Here is a 21695-nt window from a genome sequence, read left to right as displayed (position 1 = left end):
ATGAATAGCGATGTGATTGATGAATTATTTTTTAATCATTTGGTAACCAAATATTTAATATTTCTATGTACGCTTGTGTACTAATATTATTATTTTATTACGAGCAATAAACATAGACCTTAGAGAATAATAATACTTATTCTAAATATAAAAAGAATATGGTAATAATAATAATATATTTTATTTTTATAGCCAATATACAACAGTGTTTCAATATGGAACCCAGTGATTAGGTACGCACCACATCTGTTTTCGTCAAAATATAGAATCAACGAGCATTCAGTCTATCATATGTCATTCTGATCCGGACATGAAGTCTATAATATTATACGACCGATAAGTTACTGCTCCTATTAGATGTCTTAATAAAAGTAACCAATTATCCTCGGAAACATGGATATAAAATCAGACCGAAACCTTCTGATCGATACACTATAAGATACCTCACAAGGAACTCTTGTATATATTTTTCATCTCAATCAAAAGAACACGGGATTAGTCATATTTGTTTGCATTATAGCAAACTTTTTGTGCATGACTGTTGTTATTTGAGATTAAATACGATTTGTTCAGCTCGAAAGTTGAAAAATTGAAACCTTAAATAATTTATTTTAATAATAACAATAAAATGTAATTAACTTAATAAAAAAATGGTTTTTTTCAACAACTGGTTTTGTAAATTAATTGCTGATTTTCTCAATTATTAAGTATCATTGATTTTTACTTACACTCCCTACCCAAAGTACCAACTGGTACCAGAAAAGGTATTAAAGTTTAAAATCTAAGCACTTTTACTGCTTCTAAATGTTATGTAAGGCACACAAATTAAAATTTAAAAAAACACCACTCCAATTATCCGAAAAAATCAAAAACTAGACCAACTTACTAATCAGTATAGGTACTCATTATCTGGAAAATAGTAAAAATATCAGTTTTTAATGTCGACAATATAAGCTAGATTTAACATAATGTGGGTTTTTTTTTCTCTGAGAGAATGTATTAGCAGTTAAAAAAGGTTTCTATTATAATTTTATAATATGGTCAAGGACTCCAGTTGATAAATTATTTTTATTAAAACATTTAATTATTTCCGTAATATGTAAATCTTAAATATATATTATTAGTACTAAACTATTTATATACAAGCTTCCAATGTGATGATGTGATGCGTCTGCAGAAACATTTGTGGAATTTTTTTGTTTTAAGTAAACGTAAAGAAAGAAATTTTAAAAAAAGAAAAAAAACAGCCAACAGGGGATTGTGCTATTGCAATTTGTAGGATATAAGATTTCGAAGCTAATAACCAAGGTTTGGCAGATAAGGTATGGCATTCAAATTCACTGCATATTACACCGTCTATTTATATTATTGTAAAATTGATATGTATTCAATTGAAGACAGTGGGACATTTTTCACCGACTCCGTAATCGATCATTAAGTATATATATATATGAATTTATATTGATTGGACTATTACCGTCAGTGTCTAAAAGTAATTTGGTCTACAGTTTTGAACCGGATATATCAATCATCTTGGGTTAATTATTATACGATTCGTTTCTTCAGTCATTTCACTACGGGCCTTCTAGATAATCCTCAACTTGTGGTTCTAAAAGATCCTTAGATACTCGTGGAATACAATTCTTCTTCGTTAATTAAAACGTCAACACTGAATACAATAACAAAGATGATTGGCTATTATTGTTATTGTTTAAAAATAATTTCCATACATTTATTTTTCATAACTTGTGTAAATTTATCCATCATAATAAAAAATGAAATTTTGATAAACATTTTATACAGTGGATTAAAAAACAAAACTTAACATTGGAAGAATACCAATATTTTCAAACCCATATTGTCAGTTTTGTACAGTTCTACCGTCATCACTTTGGCATCCCATACGTTAAAATAAAAGGGTATGGTTTATAGAGTTATTTTAAGATCAGAACTAGTCAGTCGTTATACAATTTTTGTTAAAAAAAATACAGTTATACCCAATAAAAAACATATGCCGCTTATTAGCTTTTTATTCAATTCAATCCCACAATATAATTGACTAATAAATAATTGTGATCAATTTTTATTTTTTTTTGTTTGTTTATTAAATGTTTTATTCAATCTGTTACAAAAAGAACAATAAAAACAATTGAAGAAGTATTAGAAAGTAGTAGAAAAATAAAATAACAAGATAAATATAACAGAGCTATATATAACCTATATAACCTAACCTCCCAGTGGAGGCACTACATTTGTGATCAATTTAAATCATATTACTATATTATAATGATTGAGAATTTAGTAATTATACAAATCGATGAATTTCATTCTCAATTCAAAATTAGTGAATAATTACTATTATACGAATCAGGTTATTATACCATTTAAAATACAACGTTTTATTTTTAATACCTAGTTTTGGATATTTTAAACATACTGTCAAATATCATTTCTAGGGAGAAAAGAATAACGGTTTTGGCCAAATTTGATAATACCTTTTTATTTATTATTTAGTATGGAGTTTCAATATAATAATTAAATTTACATTAACTATTCAAAAATATTATTTTTTATATTTTTCAATGCTTCAATATACTTATTATTTTTTTTTTTTTAAGTAATGATTATGTACATCACTAATAGTATTGTAATAGTTCACGCATAATTTTGATTTTGATTTTATATATTATGTTTCATCATTTTTGTGTGCATATAATTTGATGATTTTTAATGCATCTATAAAGCCCTCGGTGTGTAATTATTTAAGTCTTCAAGACATGAATTGAAATATTTTAGTGAGTAAATATTATAAACTAAGTCTTAATAGTCAAGTTCAAAATAGCCTTCGTATGAAACGGCATAAATATCAAAAAATGAAATAAGTATTTAGTACAGTTTCCGATTTAACGGTCATTTAATTGACTTCTCATCTTCATATTGTTATTTAAGGAAAATCTAAATCACCTACAGCAAAAATGTATTGTAAAAAGTAGGAAGTGTCATACGATTATATCACGGCTTACAAATAAGTTTTTATTGAGGTCCCTTTCATGTTTTTCCGAATCTTGATTCTACCTTTGGTAATAGATAGGTATGATATATTGTTAGCAATCCTACAAACCTTTTCTATAGAAATTCTATATGGTAATAAGCTGATGTATTTGAAAAGTATGAAAACTCGTAAAAGTTTTTACTTCAATATTGTTGGCAAATACTTGACAATCGAAATATGAAAAATATATTATAATTCTTTTCAATTTATCATGTATTGAACAAATCTGTAAAAAAGTCGCATAATATATTTAATGTCAATATATTAAATGATACATATGCAGTACACGAGTACATAATATATTAAATGTTGACAATTGGAAAAGTATTAAAATGTATAAAATGGTAATTTAAAAATAATATTGCGAATTATTTTAAATGTAAGATTTAATTTTATTATTATTATTATTATTATTATTTTACCTTTTAGAGTTGTAAGAGTTTCATAAATTTCAACATTTTCTAAAATAAAGCAGACTAAGCTTAAGACTCATCTGATACAATGAGTTGTGACAAAAATATTGCATGTTTTGTCAATTTTAGAAAATTCTTAATTAATTAAGTACTTACTTTTATGAATTTAATATGTTATACATAAATTTAAAGTTTTATTTTATTATCTATATAATATATTTTACACTCTATTATTCAATACCGTTATACAGAATTAAATATTATATATATTATTCTTATCAATAATTCAGTTGAATTTAGTAGATAAATGCCAAGATCACTCGTCGACTTACGTAGCCACGTCAACGTTTTTAAATAGTGTAACAGCTATACATCTATATATTTAAGATGTTCTTATTAAATTATCAACTGTCATATGATAATAATCGTTGGAATTTAACAAGTATAGTATATATAAATTATTATTTTTACCCCTTATACGGCCTATAGAATATAATTATGTAACACAAAATTAGCAGCTCAACTCCATCCGATACATAGATGTAAATATTATGTTCAAAAATCTGGGGGAATGGGGTCGGTCAGATCAACTAATTAACAAGTATAAGCGGGGGCATACTCGACGTCCGTACCATAAGTTAATTTTAGTTTAAGTTATAAATAATTTTTTTCGAGAGGAGGTTACGCTACCTCCTATTTTACTCCTATATTCTGAAGGTATAAAGGTATACCCTAGAAAAAAATTACAAATACATCACTTCATAGCTGTATAATAATAAATAACCTTTGTTGTTGAGGCTCAATTTAAAAAAAAAAAAAAATAATAATAATAATAATAATATATCAATACCAAAATATGTACCTACTAATTGTTTATGCCACGATTCCGATCAACTTGTTATTAATTAAATGGTAGTCACTGAAACATTTTTAAAATGTATTTCATTTATTTATTCACCAGTATAAATTTTGTATTAAACACCAGTATTAAACACCATATCTATTCTGAAAAGGAGATGGTTCTACAATTATGAGGTTTATTTTATTTAGACATCACGTTTTGGAGCAGAAAACTACAAATTTGAAAATGGTTTCACGTTGGAAAATTTATCTACTTGAAAAGTAGGTATAAAATAAAAAATATTAATTATCTGAATAATTAAGGAAATCTAGATGGAAAATAAAAATAAAAATAAAATAAACACTACACTAGTTTTTAACTTGACCAATTTATTTTTTTTTTTTTTTGTTACCTACCTACACATTATGCTTGAGTATGAACGTTGAGATTACATATATTAATACTTTATAATAAATTGTTTATACCTACTATAAATAACTGAATGAGTCGGGTACATAATGTATCTGATTGATTAATTTGGAATTTATTTTAATAAGCAGAACTAAATCCACTTACCCGCTTTTAAATTTTAAATTAAATACATTTTGTCAAAATTTAAGCTTAAACGGTTATAAAAAAGTGCCTATGCACTTTTAATATTTAATAACTGCTATCAAATAAGCGTTGAATGAAATTTTCAAGCTTTAATACCTAAATAATAACATTTACCTATAGAAAAAAAAACTAAAAACGTTAAAATTTCAAATATCTATAAATAACTTTAAAAGTTTGAAGTATTTTGAAAATGTTATCAAGTATAGAAAATGCTAATGTAAAAATTTAGTAAAAATTGTATTTATTTTATATACCATCATTTTTTTTAGAGTTACACCAAAAACAAAAAAAAGAAGATTTTGTCAAAAACCGATTTTACGTAAAACTTCCAGTTTTTCTTTTATTTTTTTTAGATTCACATTCCCAACGGAAAAGCTATTGGAGATGAAAATTGAAGCATAATTTTGACAACTTATCGTGTACACAGACACAAAAAAACAAATCATTGTAAAATCTATAAATTTATCGCTCCACTCATAGTCTAAAATATATAAGTAATATAAAAGTGAATATACGGTTAACAAATAAGATAGAATATAAAAATTAATTTCATTGAGTGGATAACGGCAACGAAGTCATTAACCATGTGTATAATCATAATATAATGTTGCTTTAATTGATTTTTATTATGTTTCAACGACTTGACTGTACAGCTACATACTTTAATATTACTGCAATCACATATTATATTTTGTTCAGTTTTGTTTACACGATGTACTTTATAATATTGTACAATACAAGATCATTTATCCTATTGATGGATTTTCAATTTTGAATATTATTAAAACTGTGAAAATTATGGAAGGATTTTAATACTAAAGTTACACACTAATCTATATTTTATTAAATCATAATTTATTATAACAATTATATTCATTATACGTATATTATACATACCATACTATCTAATGTTATGTTTTTTTTATGTTAAAATAAATTTTTTAACTATACCTAATGTTGTTAATAAAAAAAATGGACAAAACTAAACCTTTTACATTCATTCAAGTCACGACCGCTTTTCCGTCGCTTCGTTTTCACTCATTAAAATTCCTATGCAGTCACGAAAAAATATACCACTATAATATGACATGGGTTTTGGTTTCATATACTAGTTTTACTTGAAAGTTTTATTTAGCTATTTCCACATTTAAAAAAGGTAGGTATAATATACATTGCTCAAGAAAAAAAAAAACCAATATTTTAAAAATGCAATATGAAAATGATATTCACACATCACTATCTTTTCTAACAAGATGTCAAACATGACAACGTTTTTTACAGAATTTTTCGTAACTAGTTTCATGAAAAGAGTTTAGGGATTTTCTTGTCAACACTCTCATATCCCATAGAACGTTCTTTTTGAGTTTTAGAATTGTCTGTACTTACAAAGCATATTTCTTTAGCATTCTATATGCGAGGCAGCTAATATTATAGTTGCAGGTAAGCTTGTTTTATAAATTCTAAACTATCAAATAAAATATAAAGTAGTAATTACTTCTTTGAAACGTTTAATATTTAGCCATTAAATATTTTTAATAAATTTAATATGATTTAAATAATTGGACTAAAAAGAAAAAAGATACCAATTTTCTAACATATAATATACTAAATGTCATAATATTTATTCTTACATATAAGTTATAATTGCCTATCCTAAATATAACTCAAATGCCAATAAACATTCCTAACTTTTTTGAGAAATAATACTTGAAATGCAGAAAATAAATTTTGGATAATAAGTTCAAATAAATAACAATATCCAATAATCGTAAAACGAGAGCCACTCAAGCTATTTGGATAAATATTATGAAATTATCATTGTAAAAATAATTACGTACCCATTTAATATTTATTTGAGTTTTAAATTTGTATACTCATTACTCAGTAAAATAAAAATAATATATTTAAAAAACGTATATTAGATAAAATGGTTAGTAATTCACAGTTTCCATAACATTAGGTATTAGAAATAATGGTTGATAATGAAACCATCACGTACTTGATTTATTTTTATGTGGGTTAATGCCCAAAACAAATCGGAACATTTTTATTGCTATTACAATGTGTAATTAACAACTATTACCTGTAGTTATTCAACAAATTCCAAATGTTGAGCAAATTATAAAGGTTCTATTATTTAATTACATTGATTTATTCATGATCTGTTTTTAAATATAGATGCATGATATACAGAAAAAAATTTACAACAGTTAAATTCCTATATAGCTACTAAATATTATAATTTATTCTAATATAAAGATTTGTAAAAATATACAGTGTCATTTTTAACATTTAATTCTCATTACTTTGAAAAGTTCTATTTTAAATATTATAAAACAAAATGAAAAATTTTTATTATAATAATATTTTTAAATTAATATTTTTTAAATGAATTTTAATTTCATATTCCATATTATCTTAGTTAAAATAGTTGTTATGTAATTCAACATATTACATTTATTGCAACGGTCCCCACTACGCGGCCCGCAGGTCACATGTGGCCATTTAAGAAATTTAATACAGCCCGCACAAAATTAAATTGTACATTCTAATATCCAAAATCCAAAGTTCAAGAAAAACATTTGTTTCATTCATGAAATTTTCCTACAATACCTTTTCCTAACAAAATATTCCGTCACAATCAATTATTGTTATTATCATTTTTTTTTTTACTATTATTCAACAAATTCAATAAACAGTAATATATAAGTATATTACTATAGTATTATATATTAAATTATTTTTATTAAACCATTGAATATTTTTTTCAATCAAGCTAACCAAGACCTTTTATATATAACTCTATATATTGTGCTTATTGAAAAAATGAATATTTTATACAGATTGTACAAATTAAAATATATGAGAAAAAACAATATTTACCGCCTATAAGCAATTAAAAAAAAATTATATTTGTCTCTTTCTAAAATCCTAGTGATGACCGCTGATTTATTAGGTGGAATGAAGTACATCCCTTCTATCCTTCAGTTCAACGCAATTTTGTATTGCTATCTCCTCCGAAACTACCAATCTATAAGCAACTTGAAATATATATTCTTTATTATCTGAAAGGTGCATTGATTAAGTTTGACTTCAATAGATTCTGTCATTAAATCCTTATGATTAATAAATAGTTACTCATTAACACAATAAAAAGAATATTTTTTTGACTGAGTAACCAACGTACTATCAAAACTAAGATACCTATAAATTATTTAAATATTCATGACATCTTTGTTTCAGTAATAATTTAAAATTTAAAATTTAAATTTAGGTTCATACAAACATTCGGTTTTGGCAAACGGAAATTGAATACCTATTTCTATAGGTACTTATAAATAAATGATATACCAGAAATTTAGCAGTTTTTTATTTTATAATATCACAGTATCAATATCTTTGTTACACTCCGGTCGACTGCAGATTAACTTATGAAAAGCACAGCCCCTCGTAAAATTGTACAACTATACTTTGAAGTTTAAGGTCGGAACCAATCTGACGACTATTTCTTACTAAACCAGATGCATTCTTATTTGTCTTGGAATTTCTATAGCTATGGAAACGTTATTTATTTATTTACATAAGTGAGTTTGATGAAAAATACGAGAACAAAATAAATCACGGATAGGAATATATCAATGCCGAGTAATAACCGCAATCAGGACAAAAGGGATCATCATTAATAATGAGTTACAGGATTTTTTTTTATCATGAATTTCTAATCTCTTCCATAAAATACGTATTTAAAATCAGTTTTGATTTTGTTGCATTGGCCGTATTCACAGAAAGTATTCTAATATATTTAGGAGGCTAGAACGAGGCTTAATCCAAGAATAGAGTGACCAGAATGAAATCAATTGTTTTTCAACAAAAGGAAGTATATGGTTGTGAGAAAGTCGAATAATATTTAGTAGGTGTATCTGAAATCATTTCAATTAATTTAAAGTAAAACATATGAAATACCACTGCGATGTGACGATAATCATTGGTGAAGTTATATGGATGTCCAGAGTTTAAAATTGGAATTTTAGAAATAATGTTGAATGTGAAGGAGAAAACATAAAATACTTTAATAGCTTATAAAATGAGAAATAAAAATACCAAGCAATAACATTTTTTTGAGTTCAAATAGGTAGATTTTTCAAATACCATTTGGACCTATACCAATAGATTCATCGTTTCGAAGAGTAAAGAGAATATGACTAATAAATATCAATATTATATGTCAATAAATATATAAACTTAATGTAGAAGAGTGGAGTTTAGGTATATTATAGCTGATATTATGTACAAATTACATACATTATAATTATAACTTTTTTTGAAGAAAATGTCATTCACAGTAAGAAAGTTTAAAAAAATCGTATTATTATTTTATACTTGATGAATATAATATAAATAAATGTTTAGACTATTTAAGTAAATTGAGAATTATAATTTGGAGAGTAATGTATAGTTTACTAGTTTGAACCTTCTAAACATAATATACATTATCAATAAATTAATAATATTTCAAATTATCATACAAGATTTTTGATAACATATAACAAATTACGTTTTTATTGTTTCATTCAAAAAATGCAATCTATAAGTGTTTATCTATAGGTGTTACATGAAACTTTTTAAGTTTAAATGGTATTCAGTTATATATATTTTAAGAAAACTTATTTTTGTGGATTTATTTCATCTATTATTCGATTCTCGCAGAATACAAAATATCAGTGTTAAAATGAAAAACTAAAGTTTTATTTTTTTCGGTTGTTTATTAGGTTTCAGAAGAATAATTGAAAACTTTAACCCATTGCAACTTCAAAATAATTAATAAAGCCAATAAAGTAAAATAATCGTCTATATATTTATACCTTTATTTGATTTTACATTATTCTGCAGAAACTTACACATAGTTTGTATAAATTTAATAAAGTACATGTAGGCACCTAAATAAAAAAAAGGCGGGTAAGTCGTGGATGTCGCTCTGCTGTACAGTAGGTTACTGTAATGGATGGAATTAAATTTGAATCCAATGATATTATATAATTGTATTCGAAAAACGATTCTAAGCGAAAACCGTTTATCTGTGTAGGATATACAGGGTGTAACAGTACTATTTGACAAAATATATAGTAATACTTGTAATGGAAATTTGTTAAATAGTCCTGTTACACCTTATATTATAGATTATTAAAATTTTCAAATCTTAGATTTAAAAGGAAATTTTTTTATGAATTTCTAGCATAAAATAATTTAGGAATTTTCATGGTTTTTACTTATGTTGTCAAATTTCAAAATTTTAATGCTTGTAAATAAAAATTTTGACTATATTTTCTTTTATTTTTCACCTGCTATTGTAAAAATATGCGAGGAGTCTTATATAAAATTTAAAATTCTTATATATAAAAGGAAAATTTTTATAAATTTCTATCTAAGACAATTTGAACATTGCCGTAATTTTTACATATTTAGTCAAAATTTGAACTTTAAATGCTTATAAAAAAAATTGTGATTACATATTTATTTTATTTTTCAACAGCTATTTTAAAAATATATTATGAGCCTTGTATTAAATTTTCAAATCTTAGATATAAAAGGAATATTTTTATGCATTTCTAGCATAAAATAATTTACGAATTTTCGTGATTTTTACATAATATGTTGTCAAAATTAAAACTTTGAATGCTTATAAAAAAAAATTGTGACTATGTATTTCTTTTATTTTTCAACTGATATTGTAAAAATATGTTAGGAGCCTTGTATTAAATTTTAAAATCTTAGAATTAAAAAGAAAAACTTTTATGAATTTCTATCTAAGATAATTTGAACATTGCCGTAATTTTTACGTATTTTGTCAAAATTTGAACTTTAAATGCTTATAAAAATAATCGTACCTATGTATTTTTAATATATTTTAACTGCCATTGTTACAATATGTTAGAAGCCTTGTATTAAATTTTCAAGCTTTTCTACCGAACAAATAAATTTTTATCGATATTTATAGAAAAAAACCAAAAAAGTTGAAAATTTAAAATGTCAGTAAACAGCTCAAAACAAATTTAAATATTTTGAAAATTTTATAAAATATAGAAAATGCCTATATAAACATTCAGTGAAAATTTCAAGTATCTGTGATAATTTGTTTTAGAGTTATACCAAAATAAGGAAATCGCTAAAAGTGAAAATCCAATGTTGTAAAAATTTAAATTTCAAATTCTCATAAAAATTTAATTTAAATTTCCGGTGGACTTTTTATTTGTGATAAAGATTGAAAAACTTTTAAGGAATCTTGTATTAAATTTTCAAATCTTAGATTTAAAAACAAAATTTTTATGAATTTCTAGTTTAAAATAATTTGCGAATTTTCGTGATTTTTGTGATTTTTACACATGTTGTCAAAATTCAAACTTTGAATGCTTGTAAAAATAAATTGTGCTAATATATTTCTTATATTTTTCAACTGCTATTGTAACAATATGTTAAAAGCCGTGTATTAAATTTTCAAGCTTTTCTGCCTAACAAATAAATTTTTATCGATATTAATTTTAAAAAAACTAATAATGATCGAAAATTTCAAATTCCTATGAATAGTTCAACTTAAGTCGAACATTTTTGAAAATTGCATGGTGGATAGAATATACTTATATAAACAACATTTCATGTATCTATGGTCTTTTGTTTTAAAGTTACATCAAAAACCAAAATCGATTTTGTTGAAAAATGAGTGTGCGTAAAATTTCCCGTTTTTCCCTTAATTTTTAGTTTGTTTTTCTCGATTATTTAGAAAAGTATTAAGAATTTTTTACTTTTGACCCCCCAAAGTACCAACTAGATTCACTTTCTGATCGAACGAAGTACTGAAGTCAAAAATCGAAGCACTTTTACTGCCTCAAAACGTGATGACAGACACAAAAAAAAACACACACCCATCATGGTAAAATCAATACATTCATCGCTCCGCTCAGAATCTAAAATAGAAATGGTGAAATGTAAAATATGTACAAAAAAAGTTATGGCTATATATTTTTTAGATTTTTTGATTACAGAATAAGTTATTAATAAGGAACTTTGTATTAAATATTCAAACCATGGCAATTAAAATTGAACATTTTCTAAGTTTTTAACTCTAAAATAATTTGCAAATATGAGTGATGTTAACAAATTTTGTTAAAATTTTAATAAACTTCAAATGCTTTTAAAAAAATCATTCAACTGTATCCTTAATGTTTTTAAATTGTTTTAATACCAATTTATGACAAACTTTATTTTTAATTTTAAAGTTATTTTGTTAAACAAAAAAAAACTAAATAAAAAGTCATAAAACTAAAATGGTCACTATTATAGGTATATTGTGAAATATAATAATTTTAATCTTAGTATACAATATTATATTATGCGGATAGCTATAGATATTATACTCAACGTCATATATTTATATTTATATAAATTTTTAAGTTCACCCTAGATATGTTTGTTGGAAATAAATTGAATACAATTGTGTTGTATGTTAATAAGTTATGAATATTAATAGTAAGCAATAAGCACAACCATTGTACACAAACAAAAATATTACTTTATAAGTATGTCAATTATAACATAAGAATTAACAAAATTTTTTATTTAATATTGATAGCCAATAGGAAATAAACTAACGTGTCATCGTCATTGTCATACGCGCGCGTTTGCGTGCACTTACTCACACACACAAATTGAATTGAAACGTTAAGTTCACCAATACTAAGAGAGTTTTAAGGTAAAAAATATTAAATCATTGAATTATAGTTAAATTGCATATGTGAAACCAGTTTAAAAGGGAAATTCATATCATGATATATGAATAACTAAAATAATTATAAATGTAAGCCTAACAATAAAAAACCATCAGTTTGAGCCAAAACATAAATTATTTTTTAATGTTAAATATTTTGTTAAAAACAAGTATATTGTTGTAAATTAACTTTCGTAATACTAAGTATACAAGACAAGTGATAAAAATTTTTTTTTTTTTTTTAATTGCTCATGTAAATTATTTTAATCATGAAAATTTTACAGAGTATATGTTTTGGTCGAAAAAATGACAAAATACATAATAGCTAACACATTTCTCGATTTTTTCAGAATCTAAAAGTAATTTTTTCTTCTAATATATAAGGCTAATTTAATTATGATGAAAAAATACATAGCTTGATGGTCAAATACTCAAATTCGATTAATTTAATAACTTTTTAAATTGTTTTAGCAAGAATATTTCTTAGGGCCAAATAGTGATTGACGTTAGACGAATGATTTTCCCTATGGGCTATAGTTTCTATATATATATTATATATATATATATATATAGTTCAAGTTGTCACCAATCAAGAGTAACTAAGAACAGGTTTATTGTTTAAGAGAAAAGTACTATATACTTCAACCAAATGTTTTTTTCATTGTCATCCAAACTTAATAAAAGTGAGGTTGATATAATTATTGTTGTCAACTTTAAAAAGTACAGTTTATGTCAGAATATTAATACCTATAAAATTACACACAACTAATTCTTAACCCTCTGTTCGGTTGACACTGAATATAATATATTATATGCTATCTGGTGTCACAAATAATATTTTATGACATGCATCAGTTGATTGATCACATATTAACAATGTAATAAAATGTGATAAGGTGGATAACATATTTTAGGTTAGGGGTACACAAATGAATTAAACAAATGTTTCACTTGTCATATATCACTTTCGTGCAAAATAATTAACAATCACAAAAACAACATAGTATAATTTATGACGTTCATTGACCATATAGGAAACAAAGACTTTAATAGACGTTGACGTTTTCGAATTAGGTACAGTGGACAATCTTTGTCATGTTAGCAATAAATAATGATAACTAAAGAATGATAAATAATAAATAACTGTCATCCTTATGTGTAAATGTGTAATGGACTGTATGGGTAAAATTTTACTAAATTTGGAAAATTACAGGTTTCTTCTTATATACAAATAATAATAATAAAAATTATCTGGTTGACATTTATACAAAATATAATAGGTAATACAAAATATAAAATATAAAACAAAAACGGTGGCAAGAGGGGAGATTCTGCATTAATGATACATCTCAGACATCATGTGGATAACTGTGACAGATATGTTAAATTTGAATTCAATGATATTACATCATAATATACCTACGAAAAACGATTCTGAAGAAAGATATAGTCTGTCAATCTATATTACATACTTAATATTTATTTAATATTTAATTTGTTGTATATTAAATATTTCTATTGAAGTAATTTGTAAACAGTTGGTTGAATTAAATTTCGCCAAAAACATTAATTTTTTTTTTTTTTTGTCAGATCTTTCTGAGACACCCTATATTTTGAGTACCTACTACGCACAAATTAATAATATTTTAAAACTATAAAAATCTTGGTTAAAATATCAAATATTATCCAAATTTGATCTTTAAATGTCTAAAAAAAAGTATACAGTATTAACTACTCATTAGAAACCTAATACTGAATTCTCAAACATTTTTTATCGACATTTATAGGAAAAAATTTTAATGTTTAAGTGTTAAATGTCTATAAATAGCTCTCAAACTGAAACTTAATACTTCGAACATTTTATTATATTTAAGAAATCTTAATTACATTTTCTAAAAAGCGGGTAAGTCGTGGATGTTGTTCTACTGTACAGTAGGTAACAAATGGGTTACTGTAATGTAGAGTTTCTTAAACTGTGTTCCGTGGAACCCTGGGGTTCCTCGTAAATCACTTCAAGGTTCCACGAAGCTTAAGTAATTTTTTTTAGATGTTAAAGAAAATTACTTTAAAATATCCATTATGAAAAAAAAATACTTGTATATTTAATAATAATGTATAAGTCATATGGAATAATCTATCGGCTAACTCTATATTCAATAATCTATATAGTTCTACTTAATATTATAATTTATTTGCAAATAATCCTAAAAAGCTAAAATAAAGTAGGAGTTCTACGTTAAAAGTGGACATCAAAAAGGGTTCTACGGATAAAAAAGTTTAAGAAACCCTGCTGTAATGGATGGAATTAAATTTGAATCCAATGATATTTCATCATTGTATACGAAAAATGATTCTGAGCGAAGACGGTTTATCTGTCTACGGTATATTATAGATCAATGAAAATTTTCAAATCTTAGAAAGGAAAATTTTTATGAATTTCTAGCTTAAAATAATTTGCGAATTTTCGTGATTATTACGTATGTTGTCAAAATTAAAATTTGAATGCTTGTAAAAAAAAATTGTGACTATGCATATCTTTTATAATTCAATTGTTATTATAAAAATATGCCTTGAATTAATATAAATGAATAGGCAAGTAAAATTAATTTTGGGAGTTGCAGCACAAAATCGGATAAGAATGTATGTTGCCATAATGCTATATGACAATAACGACTTCCCAAACAGTTAAAGCTAGTCAATCAAACAAACAGAAACCACTGCAATCAAACGTAATGTGCTGAATCTACGGACACATAATATCAGAATAATCTCTATCACTTGCAAAATGACAACCTCTAACTGAATAATACAAATGATAAATTCCGTTATAATACTCACTGCTACGATACTCATAACCCCTGTAGGTGTGATACATAAAATGGCATACAAAAAATTCAAAACATTTATAAAAATAAAAAAAAGTCTCGCACAATAACTGCCACCTTCAAACCTTCAACCAACTATAAGGACACATATGGAAATTCCAAGTATGATTATTTTACATAGATGAACAAAAAAAAAAAAATATTTTATATTTTACATGGTAGTTTAAGTTTAACCAATCATACAAGATCCTAATCGATCTATCATTCGCTATTACCTCAGCTATTAGCTATTAACTGATCGATAACACCGAGTAGTACTATCAGACGTTTAAATACAAAAACGCCTGCAGATATATGAACCCGGGGGGGGGGGGGGAGGGAGTAACAAAGTAAAGAATCTCCGATAATTTAGCACAAACCATGTTTTTGCTTCTACAAGTGATGAGACAATTAATAGCAGCTAAAATAGCGTGGGGCATAGCCCTTTGGCACTACCCTGCGGTCGCTTATGATTGTGAAAAAATTTGCATATAATCAACTTTATACTACCAAACTAATAAATATTGTTACCTACTTGCTAAGGTTTTAAATCAAGAGGACTCCACACCCGCATATATGGTCTCAGTCGTACAAGTGCGTAGCATGGCAAATATTACGCTCAGCAGACCGCATTTAGCTTCGTTAGGTAGTTTAAAATTTAGAGTAAATTAACCTATTATAAAAACTAAAGGCAAGATTATTATCTAAAGCATCTCATGGGTTTTTTATTATATTTTAATTTAAAAATGAGTTATGAGTATTTTAAAATTGTAAATTGTCTGTATATCTTAAAATACTTATAACTCGCTTCAAAATTAAAATATAATAAAAAGCCCATGAGATGCCTTAGATAATAATCTTGCCTTTAATTTTTATAATAGGTCAATTCATTCTACATTTTAAACTAACGGAGCTAAATGTGATCTTCTGAGCATAAAGTTTGCCATGCTACGCACATGTACGACAGAGACCACACATGTGTGGGTATGGCGTCCTCTTAGACAAATAGAATAAATAAGTAGGTACGGGTTATACAAATAATCACACCTTAATAAATAACAAAGTATACCTGATTCAAAAAGTAAACAATATACTTCACCCCCCCCCTCCTTGAGTGAGGCATGAATATTAACTTGAATAATTATAAAAATACTAAGCAAGTATAGCATGTAAATACAAAGAAGAACACTACATATTCAAGCAATGAGAGACAAATAAAACATAATTATTATAATTTTAATTGATGTTACAATCTTTCTCAACTTCAAGACGGCATGAAAATGCAATTTTTATCACTAGTTGCTTAGTCACTGAACAATCGTGTGTTTTGATAAACACATACCAAACAATAAGATAAATATCATGATGAAAATCTACCACGCAAATCATATACCACTTCATAAGGGCAATGTTATACAATTTACACGAGCTTGAAGCTGCGTGGAAAGTACTCAGTAGGTACAATTATACTCTACAACAATGCACAACTGAGCAATTCACCCACAAGGACAGACGAAAAAGGAAAATAGATAGCTTTAACATTTTACAGAGTAATCAAAGTTTAGACGATTTATCAAGCGCTATCACCGCAGTTGATTCATAGTACCAAGAGCAGCCAGACTGGAATTATAGCACCTTAATATATAACAGCCCTGAATTAAAATGCAACACATTTATTGATGTACTGAAAATAACTACTTGTAATTGAAATAAAAATTAAAGTAAAAAATACATTTATTATTAAAATTAGTAAAATTATTATTATTTAATAAAATGTGTAGTCAATTATGAGATCTCTGATAACATAAAATTAAATTTTTAAATATTGTTATAATGATATTTTTATGGATAATATAAAACTATTACTTTTTAAACAAACTAAAAGTATATATAAATAATAAATATAATCTCATATTGAATACCTACTTTCATATTGTAATTCTGGGGAGTTTGGAAAATAAAAACGTTAATTCTCTAAGACCGCCGATTACCAACATAATAACAAAACTTTTGAACACGATAAATCCGTTTGCCTGTAAATTGTCAGTTTTGTTAGAAAAAAAAAACATCAACCTAGATATACCTACAATATTACATAAAAAAAAAGTAAAATGTGTTGGTTTTAAACATTATTAAAATAATAATGGATAGCATTATTATTATCTTCTCTCAAATTTGTTTTCATCTACTCGCTATGTTGGCACAACTCTGTGTACGGTCTACCAAACCCTTTAAATAGTTAAAAACCTACATTCGGCCTTTCACGCACGAACGCTGATTAAAAACCGTACGCGATACCAAGGAATATCAAATCGGAACGTAAGGGTGAAAGTATTACATCAGCTACCACTTCCAAAGCAGTTTAAAATAAAGATTGCAGAAACCCAACCTTACACCTGATGACTACTGCTAGGAACCTGTTGATCCGAACATCGCATGACACTATGAACGAGAACGAGAAAAAGTGAGAGAGAAGACAATACTTCTAGGAAAAACTAATCATTTTAATTTTTAATTTAATTTAATTTCTTTTTATCGCACGCACGCAATCGGATACAATGTTATAATAATTATCTACAATGCGCGTTCTACGGAGGCGCCTCCACCCGCGTTGCTAGGGTAGTTCATATTATTACGTATGTTTAGTTAGATACATATATTATGTTACCTATATCCTATATGATACATATTATTATTATCATGTTCAATAAAGTGTAACATAATATCATCATTTTCTTCTGTTAGCCATCAAAAAGCACTTGAGCTTTGTGAATAATATTTCTAAGGTACGATATGACATAAAACTTAAGGATGGGCCAATACATAGAACGATATTCAATATTGATTTTTCCAAACCAGTAATTCAATCAGCATACTACAAATGCATACAATTTTTTATTCATAACGCTAAATAATTAATGTTAATACCTCATAATAAAATAGATTTTTTTTTTAAGTATACGCTTATGTATTTTTCAAAAAAAAAAAAAAAAAAAAAAAAAATGTTCTATAATGTAATTAACCTTCTTAAATCGGTTTTGTATCGGTTACACGTATCAGATATTGGTGAAAAAGTGATGGCATAATCAAACCCTGTTAAAATAAGTAAGCACATAACTATCATAATTAGGTTATCATAATAATTTATAAAAGTTTACGATACTTTAACCTACATAATAGCCGGAGATAATGTAATGACAGTCATTCAAGCAGTATCGATATCATATTATTATACTATTATGTTCTAAAATAAATCTGCAGGTATGTATATTATGTTACAGTAAGTCTATAATATAATATATAATATATACATGTAATAATAGTAAACAGCAGTGTACCTGAAGCGTTCTCGTCGATTTGCGAGCTGCCCAACACGCTCGTCATCTCCAGCAACCCGGCCGTGTTCTCCAGATCTTCGGCGGTGGCGCCATAGTACTTGTTCAGACTGTGTTTCGACCCGGAGGCTTTCATCACTTTAAAGCGTTCCATGTCGTCGGACCTCGTACGCTCGTGTGTCTGATTTGATATAAAATACGAAGTCGTGTGTAGGTGTATGCGTTGTGTGGGAGATACTGTGAGGTGATGTATTCTGCACTCGGATGCCGGAGAAGACCCGAATGGAATTATTAAAATATGATTTTTTTCGTTTTTATTTCCGCACGCAACACGAACGCGTTTTATACAACCGAGGAAAAACGACACGCTCGAAAATCAGACGACGGCGAAATCACAATAAAAAAATAATAAAAAAATAAAAACGCACACCAGTCGGCGGTACCTAAACGCCACACACGCACGAGACGGGACGGACTGACCGAACGGACGGACGGACGGACGAACAGACGAGGGACGCAACGTACGGCCGATCGGCCAATGTGCTACTGCCGGCACTCACGGCGACGCGACGGTTGTCGGGTTGTGTCAACGCGCGCGCGGCGGTTACGGCTGTGGTGTCGGCGGTGGCGGCGGGTGGAGGCGATTCGCGCGCGTTTTCCGACGCACGCCTATCCTGATGGAGGATCGTGCTGTATGGGGTGGCGGCGGGGGTGGGGGTTTTGGAAGCGGCGGAGAGGGGGCGGGGGGAGGTGACGAGTAATAACAAAACGCTTCTCTACCGCCATCTAACAACTGCCTCCACCGGCACCTCCACCGCTACTGGCCCGCGACGCACAACAATTTACTTTGCATGGTACACGTGTTATCATGATAATAGTGTAATCGTAATTTTATGCATTTTTAATACTCCTCGATTGTGGAGCAAAACCGATACGAAAACGGATTTAGTTGATGGGTATGCCATAGTAGCGCAACGAGCTAAGCTCATATTATTATTGTTATTATTGTTATTATTATTATTACATTATCACTCGAAAATGACGGAATGTGCCGCGGTTTCAAAGCGAACTGACCGAGTGAACAAAATTATTATCACTACAATAGTTAAACAATATTATTATTATCAATACAACAGTGGCAGTTCGAAACTAAATTTAATACATAATATTTTACAATATATAATGTTTTAATACTGCAAGACGTCTAGATTATGTTTATTTTAAAACTCAAAATATCGTTTAGACACAATGATAAAATCATTACGGCTTACCAAAAATGAAAAGCTAATGTTCTTTAAATGTGAAACCCTAGTATTATAAATATACATCTTGGCGATCTCGCGCAAGTCTTAAACAATCAAATAATTCTTAATGAAAACTTTATCATTTGTATATATTAGAAATTTAAAGTAGATTACCAAAGGAGGTTTTGTATGTTGGGTGCTTTAAAAGCGAAATTTTTTCAGTAATTCATTTTATTCATATTAGTAAAATATACTTATGTCTAACATAATATTATAATTCTTATTTTTGATAAAACCTCTTAAAAAAAAAAAAAAATTAGTAAGCTTTATTCAAGCCAAATGTCGAAATGAAAGTGAATACAACTCTATGTTTCAACTAATTCACATAATAATATTATTTTCACAATAATTGAATAAAAAAAACGCCAGTGATGAAATACCGCCACCGTCGCCGCCCCTGCTGTGCTATTAATTGAATATCGGTGTCTTCACAACCCCCTCCACACAACGAAACTTCATTGACTTTATAATATTATATGTCTGCTGACAAAACGCTTCGTTTATTCTTGTATAGTGATAACGTAGCCACATCGTAGGTTTACAGGGTGATTCACCGAGCATACTCATCCCTCTTTTATCCTTTGATAATGTTTTATTTAAATTCTAGTAGTATACTTTTTAATATTTAGATTTTTACACTATTTAAAATGTATCCAATATATATTTTTGAAAACCACAAGTAAATGAATTCCCTACAAGATTGCTATGATTGCTTGTGATGGGGATAGATTACAACTAAATTGAACAATGAAATATTTAAAATTATAAATAAGCGGGTAAGTCGTGGATGTCGCTCTTCTGTACAGTAGGTTACAAGTGGGTTACTGTAATGAAATTAAATTTTAATCCATTGATATTTTATCGTTGTATACGAAAAACGATTCTGAGCGGAGACGGTTTATCTGTCTATGATAAACTATAGATTATTAAAATTTTTTATGAATTTCTAGCTTAAAATAATTTGCGAATTTTCGTAATTTTTACGTATTCAGTCAAAATTCGAACTTTTAATGCTTATAAAAAAAAAATGATCTTTCTAAAGTACCAGCTCAAGAACATTACTTTTCAGAAAAGATGCTACACTTGATACTTTTGACCAATTTTAGAGGAAGAAAAAGTGTTTACAGAATAAAAAAGAAATAAACATCATTGTAAAACCAATACATTCCTCGCTCCGCTCAGAATTTAAAAGTAGGCACTATAATATTTTAAAATCATTATATCCTCAATAATATCTTTTAAACCTGTATTATAAGAACTCAAAGTTTAATAATAAATTCAGAATCTACTTTTCCAAATTTTGATTTGTATAGAACATAGGTAAAATAAAATTTTCAAAAATGTATCTATTTATCGATTTACAGTATAAAAATATATTTTTCATTTTAAAAACAATAGTTCATATTTGAAAAACTGGTACTTCACTCTTAAATAATTTTTTCCCAAAATCAGAATTTGAATTAATTAATTATTAAAGGAAAGTAAGGCAAACATTATGCTTGCTTGTTGAAC

At 26.9% G+C, this 21695-nt stretch overlaps 1 protein-coding gene across 1 annotated transcript in view; it reads right to left on the bottom strand.

Annotated features, from left to right (window-relative positions):
• kcc (solute carrier family 12 member kcc) overlaps positions 1 to 19409 on the bottom strand; it is a 286527-nt gene extending 267118 nt beyond the window's left edge. Inside the window, exon 1 of the mRNA XM_089219238.1 lies at positions 18883 to 19409. Within this exon, the coding sequence (XP_089075364.1) occupies positions 18883 to 19033 (151 nt within the window). The 5' untranslated portion in view covers positions 19034 to 19409. The remainder of the gene's footprint in view (positions 1 to 18882) is intronic.
• Positions 19410 to 21695: the final 2286 nt, after the last annotated feature.

The sequence above is a fragment of the Diuraphis noxia genome, unplaced genomic scaffold (assembly GCF_037042655.1).
Source record: "Diuraphis noxia isolate RWA-SAM2 unplaced genomic scaffold, SU_Dnox_SAM2 contig0002, whole genome shotgun sequence".
NCBI lineage: Eukaryota > Metazoa > Arthropoda > Insecta > Hemiptera > Aphididae > Diuraphis > Diuraphis noxia.
The sequence above is the reverse complement of the archived record's forward strand: the minus strand, read 5'-3'. Positions and strand labels throughout refer to the sequence as shown.